This window comes from Heterocephalus glaber, unplaced genomic scaffold, assembly GCF_053883595.1.
Source record: "Heterocephalus glaber isolate CG9 unplaced genomic scaffold, H.glaber_assembly_v1.0 deba00001504, whole genome shotgun sequence".
NCBI lineage: Eukaryota > Metazoa > Chordata > Mammalia > Rodentia > Bathyergidae > Heterocephalus > Heterocephalus glaber.
In genome coordinates this window covers 19,886,609-19,903,400 of record NW_028258324.1, presented here as the reverse complement: position 1 = coordinate 19,903,400, position 16,792 = coordinate 19,886,609, and the positions used below count along the sequence as shown (strand labels likewise).

Here is a 16,792-nt window from a genome sequence, read left to right as displayed (position 1 = left end):
TTCCAAACATAAAATCACTTTGGGATTATGATTAAGGATGCATTAAATCTTTAGGTTAATTTGAAGAGAAGTGATATTTTTATAACACTGAGTCTTCCGAACCAAGAATGTTATGTCTCTCCATTTATTTGAGTCATATTTTATGACTCTCAGTAAATTTTTATAGTTGTGTTCACACTAGACCTAAAAATTTCTTAAGGATCTTTTTAACTACCTTATATTTGGGAAATAATGAGTAGGAACTTCTCCCATTATAGTTTCTAACTGGTTATTGACTGTATGCATACATCTAGGTTTCACCAGCCTATTGAGTTTGCCCTCTGTAGTTGTTAAATACAGAACTAGTATTGATGGGTAGAACTGGGACTGATAGGTAGAAGTTAAAATAAACTATTAGGTCTGTGAGGGCTTTATGATGCCAAAAACATGACTGAAGCATCCTAGACATTCAAAAAATACCTTTTAAGCAACTGAATGAATTATTTTAGCTCAACAAAAGGAAAACCTTCCCAAATCTGAACACCATAGTGCTTTGTAAGGTAGAAATTGATTTATAAGGCAGCAGTAAGTGTTTCTATGCCTGACAGTGTCCCTGGTGTCCCTTTATATTGGATGGTCAGGAAATTCCACAGCAGACCCATACATAGACTAAATGATGTATCATATATTACATTAATGTATAACTTTATTTTCCAGCTATTAAGTTAGGAATAAATACATGTAGACATAAGAATTGCCATGTCCAGAGGAATGTTGTGGACATGGATTGTTCTGGACTGACCAGCACCCACTCTCACTTTCACTGTAATAGCATCTTGATGTTTCTTAGGGATCCTCACATACTTGCACACACAACACACTCACAAACACTGGATGACAACCAACTGTCTCACCCTTCACTACTAGAGAGCATGAGGACAATTGAAGCCAGGGCAACTACACACTCTTTCTCTTAGATGTGAAACTTTGGGAGGACGTATAAGTGCTGGCATTTGTTTTTTCTAATAGCAGGGCCCTGTTGAGACCTTCTATCCTTGCCACAGATCCTGGAAGCTGTCTGAGAACTGTCATGCTTCCTTCCTCTATCTCCCTTTCTGGTTATGGTGGCTGTAGTTGGTTTATGTTGCTTATAAACAAAGAAACCTAGAGGTATGAGGAGAAAAATAACTCACATGCTATTTTAACAAATGAAACAGCATAACCTGATGACAGATCAGAAAGAAAACAAGGCTCAAAGACAGTACAGCCTCTAGCCAAGGATACTCAGGACCATCTTATGCCAGGTGCATACTTAGAGGCAAACAAAAAGAATCAAGCTGAAAGACAGTTTGCACAGCAAATTATTCTTGTCATTTTAGCTTCTTATCAGATTCATTATGAACACTTCAGTAGTGAGAGGACTTGCTCATCACCACATCTCTTTCACTTTCAGTTGATACTAATTTGATGATGATCATTTGATTTATTTTGATCATATTTTATTTCAAGGGCCACATTTGTAGCCACCTCATCTCAGTCTCTTGGAATTTGCACCTGCAAATGTTCAAAAGTCAGACAGAAGAATTGGGCTTTATGGAAACAAGTGGCTTTTAGACATGCAAATGAAGGTTGGCATTTCTATTACCCAGAAGTCTGATTTTCTGCTATTGGAAATGCAAAAGTGCAGTTGGAGAAAACTTTTATCTGGGAAGACTTGGTAGAATAGAAAATGCAAGTGAGAAGGCTTTCTAAGGGATGATAGTGTGTTCATAAAAATGGACTTTAGTGACTCCTCACAAGCAAAGAGAGCCCGGGAAGAAGGAATATATCTGAATATGTCTGCCCCACTTATGAAATCAGCCACTGAGGGTTTATGGCTCTTCAGCTGACATGCTGAGGGACTGGAATAAGTCCTTCTATTAATTGGTATCTCATTTTCTTTGCTGCTAAGGTGGAAGGATTTTATTATTTTATAATGGAAGAACATTGTACACATACAGAATGTGGCTTTTGAGTAAATGCATGACCTTGAGATATTCTCCCTATGGGTTACCTGGTACACCTGCCTTTCTGATTTCTGATCAGATAGAATTTTTCTTGTCCAGAGACCTATTTTCTAAAAGTCATTAGGTTACTGGCTCTTTATTTTAAATTGAATATTGAAAATAATTCAGCAGTATTATGTATAGCATAATCTCAAATCGGATTGAATCCTGTCACAGAAGCTGCTTTTCAGTTTATAAAGAAACCAAAAAACACAGTTGGACAGGTTGTTTGAAAATTCATTTTTATAATCTATTTCCCAGATAAGACTTTGGGGGTCAGGTTTTTGCCAGAAGCAAACTTTCAGGGTCTGTCATTAAACACCTGAAGAATAAGACTTCTAATGGCAACATTTACTCCATATCTAATGATTTCCCTGCTTCCAGGCACTCCTGCAATAAAGGTAGCTCCCATTTTTAGATTCTTGGAGACAATTTTATGTTCACTGGAGACAAAGCAGGGGAACAGGGTCTTTACTATGGCTCATTTTCTCATGCAAAAGTTAGACAATGTAGCCAACTATTTACTCATCTTAGAATGATTTCCATCTAAGAAAATAAACATAAAAACATGAAGTGGAAAGAGCCCCAATCACTAAGTAATGTTGTTGGGCTTTTGTAGGCTGATTCTAGAAAGTAAAAGACTGAAACAAATTTAAATGTACAACGGTAAAAACAAGTAACATTCGAGCCCATTCCCTAGAAAATTGACCAAGATATGTGAGATACAGAAGCTGTCAATACACACTTGTTGATCACATGAGCAGTAAAATTCCTTCGATCCCATCACCCAGCCATGTTCTCTTGCTGGTCTGTAGTCACAAAAGCCCTATTCCACTGTCAAGATTAGGAAGAGCTGACACGTGGAACCTTAGGGCCACAGAAGCTTGGACATGCATATTTGTCGGGTTTGTTCATAAAAGGCTTTTGTGCAGTAAGCAGTCAGAAAAAGGGCAACTGGGAAAGTCTTTTTAACAAAAGACAAGGAAGAAAGATTATTTTCAAGTGGAATGACTGTTACTGGACATATTGGGACTTCAGCTCGATCTGTAAAAGGAAATTGGCTCATTACTTCTCATCTCTATCATCTCTTAGATTGGCATAAATTGGTTTGAAACTCTTAAGAAGGCTTTCAGCTTAAAGGTGAATTTATTCCATTTGGCTGGCCTCTGATGCATTGCATGAGCCAATGGGAAATATGTCTGGAGCTCCCTAAATAACATAAGTTGCCAAGAGGGGACTTAGTTTGAATTGTTTCTCAAAACAAACTTGGCCAATTTCAACTTCTACGTACATGTTGTTAGGCAACATCTCTTAGCTTAAAACTACCCTTGCTTCTATACTGATAGGACCATGTGAATTCAACTTGGCCAACAATTCACCAACAAATGAGGTACAGTGAGTGCTTAACGAGCCAAAAATGAAAATAAGAGACTTGAAATATTAGGCATTGAAGCTGCAGAAATAGGCACCCCAAGTCCTCAAGGGGATTAGTTAACCAGCACACTGAACCATGGGCAAACATGCAATGAAAACATCTCATAAACACAGGTGTGGAGCACATCTTTTCCTATAATAACTCATTAACTCACACCTGCACTTCCTTGAACCAAATTGCTCTTTATTTCAATATTCTAACAACCTGCATATGTAGCTAAAGCGGTGGACAAATTTACCCCTGCTTTCTTCACTATAAATGTTTTCAGTTATTATTTAGCATCTCTTTGTGATGCCAGAAGGTATAAGGAAAACCCAAAATTTTCCCTTTAAGAACCCATATTCTGCACAAGCATATAAAAACTTGTCAGATGACATAAATGACTAACATATAGGTACATAGAAAAGGAAGTCAAAGGTAGTTCCCAGGTCCCTAAATCAATTGGATCAATTGAGGAATGCAAGTGAATGAATAACTGCAGTAGAAGAAGAGGCACAAAAATTAGTTCATTCAAAGGCCTTTGGGATCCTCCACAAGTGTGGAGCAACCACATGGAAAGGTACAATGGGCAATTAACCTGCACACTGGGATGAAATAGGTGGCTAATTTGAGATTCAGGAAATTGGTGAAAATGTGTTAGCTGATTCCGGAGAAATGTAAAGTCAAGGGGGCTTTGCCTGACAAATTCTAAAATTTAGGGTGAAATGCCAGGAATCTAAATGAAAAATATTTCTCTCCAGATCTCAGGTTAATTTGTATAAGTACTCATTATTATATGAGCAGGAATTTACATAGGAGATTTTTGTTGTTAGATGAAAATTTATAAACCTCACACAACATTGATATGAAGTCACATTTAAACACATGTGTACTCCGAACAAAAGAAGCTAAAAATAAGAACATGGGTTCATGCTATTTTCTATATGACATCCTTATATTTCACAGATTCATGATTAATCTGCTAACTATCAAGTTGCCAAATATAGTGAACTAGACAGTAATTGTACTCTTTGGAAACTTGGATTCTTTCATATTCCCTGAAGGAGCTTTCCATTTTGTTAAATCTTTGACTTCTCTGTTCCAGGTTCACTTTCAGTGGTGGTAGGAAACCTGTCAGAAATGCCTCTTTTCACTAGATCAAGAATAAATAAAAGCGTGGCATGGAAAAATAACCCATCAACCTTAAAGCCCCTCAGAGTACCGTCTGAGAGCAAGACACATTTTTTCCTTTCTTACTCTCTTTCTGTGTTCTGATGATATAATCAATATTTCCTGTCTAAAAATGCAATATTCTTCAGTCTTAGAAACCCCTCAAGTCTGCATTTAATGTCAAAGGAAATCATGCTCCATGTGACAGACATTCATTTTCCTGCATCTGTCTCTGAAGGCTTCATCAACTTTTAATGAGAAAAAAACTGTGTAATAATGTTATCAGTAACAAAGACTGTAAATGACAATAGTCTTGAATAGGACATTTATATATAAGAAGAAAGTGGACCTTGCCACTAGTCAATCCATGGAAACATTTATTTCTATGTGAAGATCAAAAATCTTCCCATGTTCTCTTTTTTGAAGCAAATACATGTTTTTTGAAACAGAAATTAATCCCCTCAGCAAACCTACGTTTGAGCACCTGATGTCTGCTGGGCACTGCTGTGGGTCAAGGACAACTCAAAGAGGAAGTTAAAGGACACAGCCCTTAAGGCAAACTGGGTTGAGAGAGAGATGATAGATAATCCAGTTGACAGAAAGTCAACGTGGATCTGCATAAAATTCTTCCATTCTATCTTTGCAGACCTTGAAGCAATGTAAAAACTGAGCGATATATGTTACCAACTTTTAAAATTGCAAGGTGCATAGAGGTTATCTAGAGTAGCGTTTGCCATAGCTTTTTTGGCAAAAAATAAAGTAGCTTTATCATTCACTATATGCTTTTGTTCATTGGTCAACCATGAAAATAGTTATTTTACTTCAGAATATACAAAAATGCTGATTAACATTATGAAGTTTTCATATTTTCTTCCACCCTATGTGGAATGTCTTATACATTCTAATTTGAAGATCATTACCACAGACCACCTTCCCTATTATGAGGCAAAACCAAAGAGCCAGACAATGAATTTAAACTCACCAAGTCATCTAAATAGGTAAGTATTCAAACTATGACGAGGTAGATGCTAGGTCTCCTGACTTCCAAAGTAGTACAGTTTTTCTTATATAATTTATAGCCGCACATTGAATCTTGATCATGTAAGCAAACAGATATGTACAATATGTTCTCTGAGAGGGTCAAAAAGTATGAATCATGGAGAACAGTGTAAATGGCACTCTGTTAAACAGCATTAATTGTCTTCTGAAAATTGATTTCCCTGGAAACAATTTACTTACCACCAGAATCATTATTTTTCCAAAATGATTATGGGTCCCCTCATACTGTTTTCTACATTTCTTTGCTTGCCAATTAACAAACAAACTGTATTCTTCTTTGTGGTTTCTCAAAACAGTTCTTCTAGCGAGTGTCAAAAAGTGTTGGTTCCAGTTCTTGTTCAAAATTACATAAATGAGTCCCTGCTGCCAACCCTTTGAGGATCCTGTCCACCACTGAAATCTCACTGGGCAAATGCTGAAAGGCAATTTTGTGCACAAATATGAGTCAGATATTCTTATTTTCTCTAGGCCACTTCCTGATTTCCAGAGCTCCTTATTATTTTGAATCTAGATTTTTTTCACATGCTCCATTCCATGTAAATATGAACATATGTACAAGATTTTATTCATCACCAACATAGGATGCCACAAAATAGTATTATCCCAAGATCTTATGCATGCAACATAGGAGTTGTATTGAATGGCTGCTTGTTTTTGCAGCATAGATGGAAACAGAATAATAATATTTTATTTATGTTGGAAAAGAAAATGGAAAAAATGTTGCCAGCAAAGGATAGACATGGTAGATTTTTCATGTCTAATTTTTGTTAATACTAGGACTAATAATACATGTAAGTATTTATTCAGCACTTAAAATAGTCTGACAGTCATAGAGTTTAATTGTTTCTCCTAAGCTTTGTATTTGGAAAGATTGTAATTCACTAATTCAATGTGTATTTATTTCTTGTCTATTGATTCAAGGCCAAAATGTGCCATAGAACCACTGCTTCTCAGTTATGCACCTGTCTCCTACCTCTCCCCCACTTGCTTATATTGAATTCCTTATTCCTGAACCTTCACTTCCCAGAATTTCTCATTTCTTAAGACTCAAATGCCTCTACATTCTTCAAGAAAACTTTTCTCATCCCTCTCCCACTTTCCCCAGCCAGAAAGAAATCACTCTGTCTCTGGATTCCTATTTTCTTGTCATTCAGTACATCCTACCTAGCATCAGATGTCTTTGTACACATGTCGACTCTGTTAGAAGATGTAAAGCTGCTTGACATCTAATCCTGGGTTTATTCATGCTTGTATTCCTCATATCCATGACTGATGCTTTGTTCATGTTAGATCTCGGTAGATAAATAGCAACTGAGTGAGTAACAGAAACCTATGCTAACTCATGAGAGTCTGGTACCTTAAATGTAGCATTACTAAGAATTTTCTTAAATTTCAAATACTAGGAATAAGGCATGCATTTTCATCTGCATTTCTTGATGCAGAAATAAAGGGGGAAAGAAGGCAACCAACAGTCGTTACACAGTGTAGAATGTGCACAGCATGTATGATTTCATCGCCCACCAACTTATTAAATAGAGGATGTTGTATTTATCCTTGAAATTAGCTTCTCCAAGTTATTCCCTCTTTCCATGTGTTCTTCCTTTCATCTACTTCTAGTAACTATAGAAAAACCTTATGTTTATTTACATAGTAGTATGCTTCATTTGGAAAGCATTCTACTATTATCATTATTGCTTTATACTCAGAATAGATCTGTTGTACAGGTGGGTGCTATTAAATGTGGAAATTGAGTCTTTAAATGGTGAAATCATTGGCCAGTATTACCCATGTTATACCTGTAGCCCTGGCCAGAGAATGACAGCCTGGAAGAAGGACATCTAAGACACCTCAGGACTGGGGCAGCCCTGTTATTTTACAACTCTTAATTTTACTGACCCGGTCTATATTTTTGCCTATTGTTTTAGCTATGTTTTACATGACTTAGATATGTTTTTATGTCTCTTGTCTAGCTTCTTAAATAGTCCAGTTACTTTCACATTTTTTCCTAGTCTTTGGGAGGCTGATGCAGGAGGACCACTACAAGTTTGAGGCCAGCCTGGGCAACAATATTGAGTTCAAGGCCACCCAGAACTACATAGCGAGACCTTGTCTCAAAAAAAATCCTAGTAAAATACATGTAAAGCTATACATTTTCTTCTTTTTTTTTTTTTTTTAACCCAGATTGTTGTTATTTTGTTGAGGATCAAAGTTGGGGCCTTGTACTTTCTTTTTCTTGCTACCAGGGATCGAACTCAGGACCTTGGGCTTGTGAGGCATGTGGTGGAATCACTGAGCTAAATCCCCAGCCCAGATTATTTCTTCTAAATAATCATTGATTTTTATTCCACTGGTTTTCATAGGGAATGTAGTATTCACTTATTATTATTTATTTTTAAGTAAGCTAAGGTTTTAAATTTGATTCCATCATCAGCTCCAGATTTATTTAGAATTTATTTTAAAATCTCCAATTTAATTTCTAATCTTATAACATGTTGGTCAAATAACATGAGAAGTGTATAACACTGTGATCAAAGGATGTAATGTGTTTGCTTTTGGGGAGAAATTTTATTGAATTAGTTCATAGTAAAATATGTTATCAATTTTATTCCATGTATGTAATTTCTTTCACATTTTAAAATTGCTGAAATTAAAAGGAAATAATTTAAAATAAAGAAAATTTAAAATTCTTCATATATCCAATATGATAATTGTTCTCTGAAACTAAAATTACTGTATTTTGTAGAACCACATTAATTCTGGAAAGACAGATAAAGAGAAACAGATAATAAAATACACAAATATAATTTTTAAAACATTTTTCATGTTAGAAAAATATATTTATAAGCCAATAAAAAGGGGGCAACAAATTATGTATTGCTCCTTTGGAGCTCCCCTCTACTTGTCTCAAAATGCTAAAAAGTCAAGAATAAGGCAAAAATCTCTTAGGACTATACAACGAGGTTAAGGCCAAGCCATAGCAAAGGTGAGCTGATGCTCACTAGCAGGCTTTGTACAGTCTTCCTTCTTGATGATAGGCCCAAGGACAAAAGCATGAGAATCTTCTGATAGTATAAAAATGTAGAATTGGAGGCCCTACCCCAAACCTACTGAACCAATACCTAGGGAGATTCAGTAGAGGTTTAGACGTATATGAACATTCCAGGACTGCTAGGTAGAGTTCTGAAGGTTTTCTTGCCTAATGCAGATTTTTGGGCCACACTTAAACTTCCAGATGGGGTTAAGTGGTTTCTGATGTATGGAGAGAATAGTGATGGAGGCTGTAATTAAGCACAGCCTGGGAAAGACAGGACAGGCGAAGTGGAGTGTGGAAAACAGAAGTGAGATGGAAGCGAAGAGGAAGTGGGTTTGGGGTGAGCTGCCTCTGTCACTCGGGCACAGACAGGAGATCTCATCATTTTCTATAATCTTTGATCGAATGTTTGTGGTTTAGTAATTTAGAAACATTCAATGTTGTGGATGAGCGAGTTAGAACAATAGAGATGCACCACACTCTACCAGATTTGAGTCTGTTTATTAAAGCCGACCGAAGGGTGGCTACTGCCCAGAAAGTTCTCTTGGCAATGGGAAGCGGTTTGATTTCTCCTTTTAAATCATGCTTTCAGTTTGGGAGGGCTCAGGGGACAGCAAGCGGAATCTTACAGAAGCAGAACCATGCCAGGTTAGTGGGGAGTACAAGGATGTTTCACGCACACTAAGTGAGCTAAAAACATCCTGCAACTGCATCAAGTTTACTGCCAAGCTGGATTTTGGGGTTTTGGGTGCTTTGTTCAAGCACAAGCACTTTGTCCAAGCACAGGTACAAAATGGCATTGAAGCACAAAATGGAGTCAGGTTGGCTATCACATCAATTTTTTTTTAGAGAGAGAAGACATTCTGAGTTTGTCTTTAAACTTTATATCTTATTTGAAAAAAAATTTATTTTTATGAGTAGAACATATGGTAAAAATATGTTCTTAAATTTTACAAGAGTTATCTGTGTAAAATTAAAAGAATATTTGAAAATCTATACATTTATCTTGTCTGTACTTACTGAGAAAATCTGGCTGCCAGTATTCAAAATGTCTAACGGTTTCATTTGGTACCATAATTATTTCTTTGCTCTGAACTTGAAAAAAAAGAAGAATAAATTGAAATATTAATTCTAGTGAATTAATGAAATAAGGTATACAAACATGTGAGACCTGTAGAATTGGAAGAACTCCAAACTTCTACTTAATGAAAAGAATCCTTTCTATAATGGCAGATTCAGCCCAAACATTTCAAATGATAGGGAACTTTTCATACTTCAAGGTAGCCACTTCACTATATTTTGGAATTATTATGAGACTAGGAATCAGAAAACTCATGCCTAAGTCTAAGCTATGCCTCTTTAACAGTTCTTATCCATAGCCCAAGCCCCCAATTTTAGTCTGAAGGGTCAAACTTATCACACTTTTTAGAACTGCTTCCAATTCCAACCATAGGCAAGTTGGAAAGAGTTCAGAACTCTAAGAGTTGGATAGTATCTCCACACTGCAGTGTTTCCTATCATTCTGGTTGTAACAAGGAAGATACAAATTTCCAAAGGCAGATGTTTCAGAGGACCATCAAAGTTTAGTGTGAGAAGTGCCCCACGAGAGTCCCAATCAGGATGCAGTCAGAGGGAAACTATTGGGTTACTGCAGAGTTAATGCAGGTAAACAGGTCATGGAAAGCTGAAAGAGTAAGAAGATCACTGATGTAACAGAGGGGTAGTAATTACACAAAGCAAGTGTGAATACCATGACTAAGTGGAGCAAATCCAGGAGCTACAAAAAGGGAACTGCTGGGCTAAGATCCAGGCTGCTGAGGGCCCTGCCTGTCTGCTACTGCTTTCTCTGAGGGGTGTCATGTGGCTGGTCTGATGGGCATGAGCAAAAAAAAGCATACAAAGAGGCTAGATCTCTGGACCCGAGTTTGATCCCCAGTACATAAAAAAAAAAAAAAGAGGCTAGATCTGACTGTCAGAGCTATGTTGAAGTACAATTGCTGAGATGCAGCTGACAGGAAGAGCAGGCAAATAGGAAGAAGTGAGTCCTCTCTCCCTGGCTGTGTTCTGTTCTCCATCTGGGGCAGCAGACTTGCAGATCTCAGCAGCACTGACCAAGGAAAATCTGGTTCTAAGAGCCCCAGTGCTGGGATCACAGAGCCAGGAAAGGAGAGTGAGTTTGGAATTGAGACACTAGTTTGACAACTGGTACCTGGAACAAGAGCGCCTGGTTGTCCTCCTCTTCTTTCTACACATGATTGAGATTCAGAGCATTTAGGAGACTTGTCTAGAGCCCCACATAACCTTGGCACAATTGCTGGCAGATGTGGGTGTGCAGAAACTTAATGTTGATTAAAATGTACATCCAAAAGTCAGAAAACTGTCAACTTTAAATCTATTTCTTTGACAGAGAATTTTACAGATACAATAGGTCCTCGCCCTTCTTGTGTGTGAAGTACCTATATTCCAAGACCCAGAGTCTAAGCCTCAGAATAGTGCTGAACTCTATATATACTATCCTTTTTCCTGTACATACTGATGAAAAATTTTAATTTACAGTTTAAACACAGTAAGAGATTAACAACAATAAATAATAATTAAATAGAATAATCAACACATGGTAATAGAGTTATTTAAAGCCTATGATTATTTATTTCTGGAACTTTCCATCTAATATTTCTAGACTGCGGTTGATTTGTAGGTAGGTGAAGCCATGAAAGGTGAATCTGTAGATAAGGAGGTATTATAGTAGATATATTTAGATGAGACATTTGCAAACTGTTTTGGCTCATAAAAGTCATACTAATTACAGTAATTTGTGTGACTTAATTACCAACATATAGAATTATGATTATATATGCTAATAGTAAGGGTGAGATCAACTTTGTTGTTATATTTTAATTACAACACATGGGGTACATGTGTACTGTCTTCATGGCTTGTTGTTCATTTGATGTGTCCATAGACACAAGACTCCAAGAGTATATGGAAGGAAACATTGCACATCAGTGTTCTACTGGAGGCAAGGAATGAAAACCAATGGAGCAACTATGGAAAACATCCTCAAGTGACAAGTCCAGTGATCTCAGATTGTAATCTTCATCATCAGATTTCTATTTTCCTAGACTATCAGAAATGATAGTTTTAGACATCTTAGGATCACTTCAAAATATTCACAGATGTTCTATGAGGGCAGAAAAGCACAGAGTCTGTGGAATATTGAATCTCAGTTCTGCTATTGTCAAGGTGACCTTGAGTAAATTACTGTATTGTCTTGCTCAATGGGGATGTAAATGTTCAGTTATTCATTTAACAACTGTTCATGGAGTGCCTACCATGTGCTCAGCACTGCCATAAGAATTAGGGACTAATGAATCCCTCTGTTCTTAAGGAACTGTACATTTCAGTAGAGGAAGGCAGAAAATAAACACATAAATATAGAAAATGTTAGGTGGCAATAAATAATACAGGAAAAAAGTAAAATAGAGTGAAGAATGATGTGGGGGCGGTAATTTCTATAGAATGAATAGAGACATCTTGTCTGATAATATAATATCTCAACAAATAGCTGAAGGAAGGAAGGAACATGTGAATACCTGGAGAAGCTTTAAAGCAGCAGCACATGGAAGTGCAAGGACTGTGGTGGAACATGTTTAGTGAGAACAGTGTGAGACAAGAGGGGATAAGAGCAGAGGTCAGGCAGTTGTGGGAAGGGGAGCTGGAAGTGAGACTAGGTACTGGGAATACATTACAAAGTGTAGGTCAGAGGACTGATGCAATCTGAATTATTTTTCAAGAGTCACTATTGCCGGATGAAGAATAGATAGTGGAGAATCAGTTAGGAAGATATTACTGCAATCCAGGCCAAACATAATAATGGCTTGAGAAAAGATGGTAGGGGTAGAGATGTTGAAAAGTGGAAGGGTTTAGAATAAATTTCAAAGCACAAGCCAATGAAATTGCTGATGTTCAGTGAGAGGAAAGGTACAGAGTGATCCCAGAGCTTTGGCTTGAACAGCAGGGAGAATGGCAATACTGATAAAGGACCTCCAAATGATATAGAAGAACTAATTTAACTCCCAGCCTGCTAGATGTCAGATATGCCAAATCTGTGTTCCTCAAAAGTCACAGAATGAATTCTAAGAAACAACAGAGGTTAAGAGCGGGAAATATTTATTGAGAGGGAGAGATTTTAGCCCCTGAGAGACAGGAGGGGACCCCACTTCTCAGGGGTAGTTTTATAGAGCAAAATCACAAGATGAGTACAAGGTGGGACAAAATTATGATCAACCAATAAGATTACATGTACAGGTAGAAATTCCCTATGATGAATGTTGTCATTATGTATATCTAAAATGTACCAATAAATGTTTTGCTTCACAAAATAGAATTACAAGTATAGTACAATATTACTATAGTATAGTAATATTGATCCAATGGGGAAGCAAGTCATGTAGAAAGTGTATATGGAAAGAACAAAGAACTTTTTTAGGAAAGGATGGATCCGGAGGTCTTGGTCACCCACCAAGGTGACTGATGTCTATCTAGACTTTATTGGGCCAGATGTTACCACTTATCTCATCACTTGGGGAAGTATGTAGGCCTGGTTATTTCATCTTTATCTTGAGGGCTCGCCTCCAACAGATGCGTCTCCATCCACAGTTGTAATGTGTTTTCATCTTTTGTACTGATTCTCTTGAGGGCCCAGCCCTATCTGACTGCCTATAAAATTTCTACCTAACTTAGTTGTCTATAATAATACTATACTAAGAAACCAGTGAGAAAGCTGGTTAATCATGGTAACCCTGCTATGAAATAGCAAAGCAATGCAAAAACTAAGAAGAGCAAAAGGAAACTAGCCCCGTGTTGGCCCAAGTCAGAGGCCATCCATTCTGATCCTTCCTACCCTTCATAACACTCCTTACCCTTCTTTACACTCTGAATGAGTTAATTCACCACTGCACTTACCTGCCCTCTCCCCAATCAGTATTGTCAAAACAATTCCACTACAGTGAGAGGTTCAGCCAATGCTACTCCAGAAAAACTCCCAAAAAGACTCAATAGGGCTAGATAAATCACATTTTAAAATAAAAAAGAGAAACATTTAATATTAAAACAACACACCTGCCAACCCTCCTAACACTTCAAAGTACTTAAAGTACTCCTTAAAATATTCCCTGTTTTAAGAGAAATTCTCTGATCAGTGAAATACAATATTTCATAAGAATTTTTTCTTAGAATTTATGAAGAAAAGCTAAAAAACTGCAAAGTTAAAAAAATCTCTAGAAACACTTCTTGAATATGGATCTCTTGGCAAAATTTCCTACTTGATTTTATTCTTTTGTCTAAAATTTTGAAGCATAATATTAAAAGAAAATAAGTAATGTAAATATCTAGGCACTTATGTAAATATATCTTAGCAACATTTTATCCATTACCAACCTGAAAAATAACCAACATGTTAATAGATTCATTCAGTTCAATTCTTCAAAATTCTTTATTGCAGATTCATTTTAAATGTCAATATTCAGTTCACATATCTCTATGCTCTTAAGAATCATCAGCATTTAATTTATGAGTGTTTTTAGATGGCAAGATTCTACTACTTAAAATTCAGTTCAGTCCCCTTGGTCTGAGTTGTGGAATACTTATATCTTTTTTTTTCCTAAGTTCTTCTGTATGCTTAATTTCCCATAATTAATCTAATCTTTAATCTAAAGTAGCACGAAGCTCCCACCACTTCCCCACTCCAGCCCAGGGTCAATAACATAGAGAATAACAGAGTCAAATAATACATTGTCCCACTGTTGCTATCCTCCCCACAAGCAGAATCTAATATAGTGTGACTTTAGATAGCATTCAGAGCTGAGTATATTGTCCCTTAAGAAATGAACCCTGCAGCAGCCAAGGAGCAGCTGACAGCCCATTGCTGGTAAGAAGCTCACAAGAACAGACTAATTTAACTTCAAGGAGTGTATGTGTTTGTCACATTGGGTGGGTGTGTTCATTAGATTATCCAGCTATAGAAAGACAGAGCACTCAGCTTTGCCAAAGATGCAAGGGAGCAAGAAAGGAATCCTCTCTGTAGCTTGGCAAGCAGGAGCATTGGCAGGAGCAACAAAACCCTTGTCGATGTCTTAGGTTTGTGACTCATGGACTTTAATTAGTATTAAATACTAACTTAGTATTAAATACTAAATTATTATAGTATGACAGCAACATTTTCAGGCTCCCCAAGGTACACAATGGAAAGCAAATATCTGAGCAAATATGCCAATATTTAGTATAAAATGCACCAAAGTAATGGCCACTGGCTATGAGAAGCCAGAGTTGACTATAAAGTCTTGTTCATGTCTTTCCAAGTGTAATTTTCTAACTCATGACCAGGGAATCATTTACCTCCAGGAAGAATCTACTTCTCATTTTTATTAATCAACTTTCTAGTGTTTTTCTTTATGTTTAACCCTGCAAGACCTGTATTCAGAGCAAGTAGCAATATTTACCCATGTCTCACATCATGAGATTATTAAGAGTAATTATTAAGAGTTTTAACTACTTACACTGGGTCCATTTTCCAGCTGAGATAGTGCTATCTTTTGACTTTGATGAAAAAGAAAATTGGCTCTGACCTCTCCGTTTTTCAATTTCAGGGATAGTTGCTGTTCTCTTCTGTGGAGTTACACAGGCACATTATACCTACAACAATCTTTCATCGGATTCCAAAATGAGAACTAAACAGGTAAAATAAGAAAAACTCACTACAAATTTTGTCTCTTCTTTGTTGTAATGGTTATGTAGCAATTCTGCCAGTGCACTCAGAAAGAATGTCATTAGTAAAGGAAGAAAGTAAACTTAAGGCTTCATTATAGGTTGGATATTTATAGATTTTTTTCCCCTCCAGGATAATCATTAACAATTCTCTTGGTAAGCAAAAATATAGTTATAATAGTCTCTTCCTCCTGAGAGATGTGGAAACAGACTGTCAGTCTCAAAGATGAAAGGCCTAGAGTCAGTAATAATTCACAGTCACTTACATATAAAAGCTTGATAAAGCATGTGAGATTGGGTAGTTATAGAGAAAGAAGGAAATGAAGAAGAATATGGAAGTGATGTTTGGTCTTTAATTGAGTGCTTTGTGCTTCCAAGCAAATTCAACTGCATGCCAGTTGTCACAGCAGCAGAATATGTCTGCCTTATTATGAAAACACATCTGTTTAGATATTTGCAAAGGAACATATGCAGACTCCTTCATAAACATTTTCTATATAGCTGCTCTGTGCCAAACACTGTGCTAGGTACTAGGAATACAAAAATTGAATGAGTTCCTCTTTAAGACATTCATTATCAAGTCAAAGATTATCAAGGACAAAGATGTGTAATGTATGGGAACCCACAGTTTGATAGTATGATAAGTATTGTGATAGAAATATCCATAAAGTGTGTCTGGGAAATAGTTAGTAGGGCATCCTCCCATGGTTACAATTAGGAAAGTAAGGAGAAAGTTTCCAGAGATGATGCCTAATCTGTAGCAAAAAAATACAAATAGAAGCAACTGTAAATAGTTCTGTGTAGCTGGGTGATTGAGGTAAGGTGGAAGAAAATGGAATGTAGCAAAGGATGAAACCACAGGTACAATCACATTTATGAAAGGACTTAGATACTTTGTGAAGAAATTTGACTTTATCCTAAAGGTAATGAGGAGTGGCTTAAATAACAGTAATTTATTGTTTCACAGTTCTGGAGTCCAGAAGACTGAAATGAAGGTGTTGTTAGGGTTAGTTTCATCTAAAATTTGTGAAGGAAAATCTGTACCTATATGTCTTTTAGATTCTGGGGGCCTTCTGGAAATCTTTTGTTCCCTGGGTTGTAGACACTATCTTAACCTTTGCATTCATGTTCACATGGCATTCCCTCTGTGTGCCTGCCTAACTCCAAATTTCCCCTTTTTAGCTGGCATGGTAATCCCAGAATTTGGGAGGCTGAGGCAGGATTATGATGAGTTTGAGACTAGCCTGGGTTACACAGTGAGTTCAAGGTCATCCTGAACAACATAGCAAGATCTTGTCTCATCCCCCATACCCCCAAAAAACTCCGCTT

At 36.8% G+C, this 16,792-nt stretch overlaps 1 protein-coding gene across 3 annotated transcripts in view; it reads left to right on the top strand.

Annotated features, from left to right (window-relative positions):
• Slc9a9 (solute carrier family 9 member A9) overlaps positions 1–16,792 on the top strand; it is a 611,274-nt gene that overhangs the window by 282,507 nt on the left and 311,975 nt on the right. For all 3 annotated transcript variants that reach the window (XR_015440847.1, XR_015440848.1, XM_004834393.3), the window contains exon 9: positions 15,346–15,434. Coding sequence is in view for 1 of the 3 variants with exons in the window: in XM_004834393.3 (XP_004834450.1) it covers positions 15,346–15,434 (89 nt within the window). In the remaining 2 variants the exon portion in view is untranslated. The remainder of the gene's footprint in view (positions 1–15,345; positions 15,435–16,792) is intronic.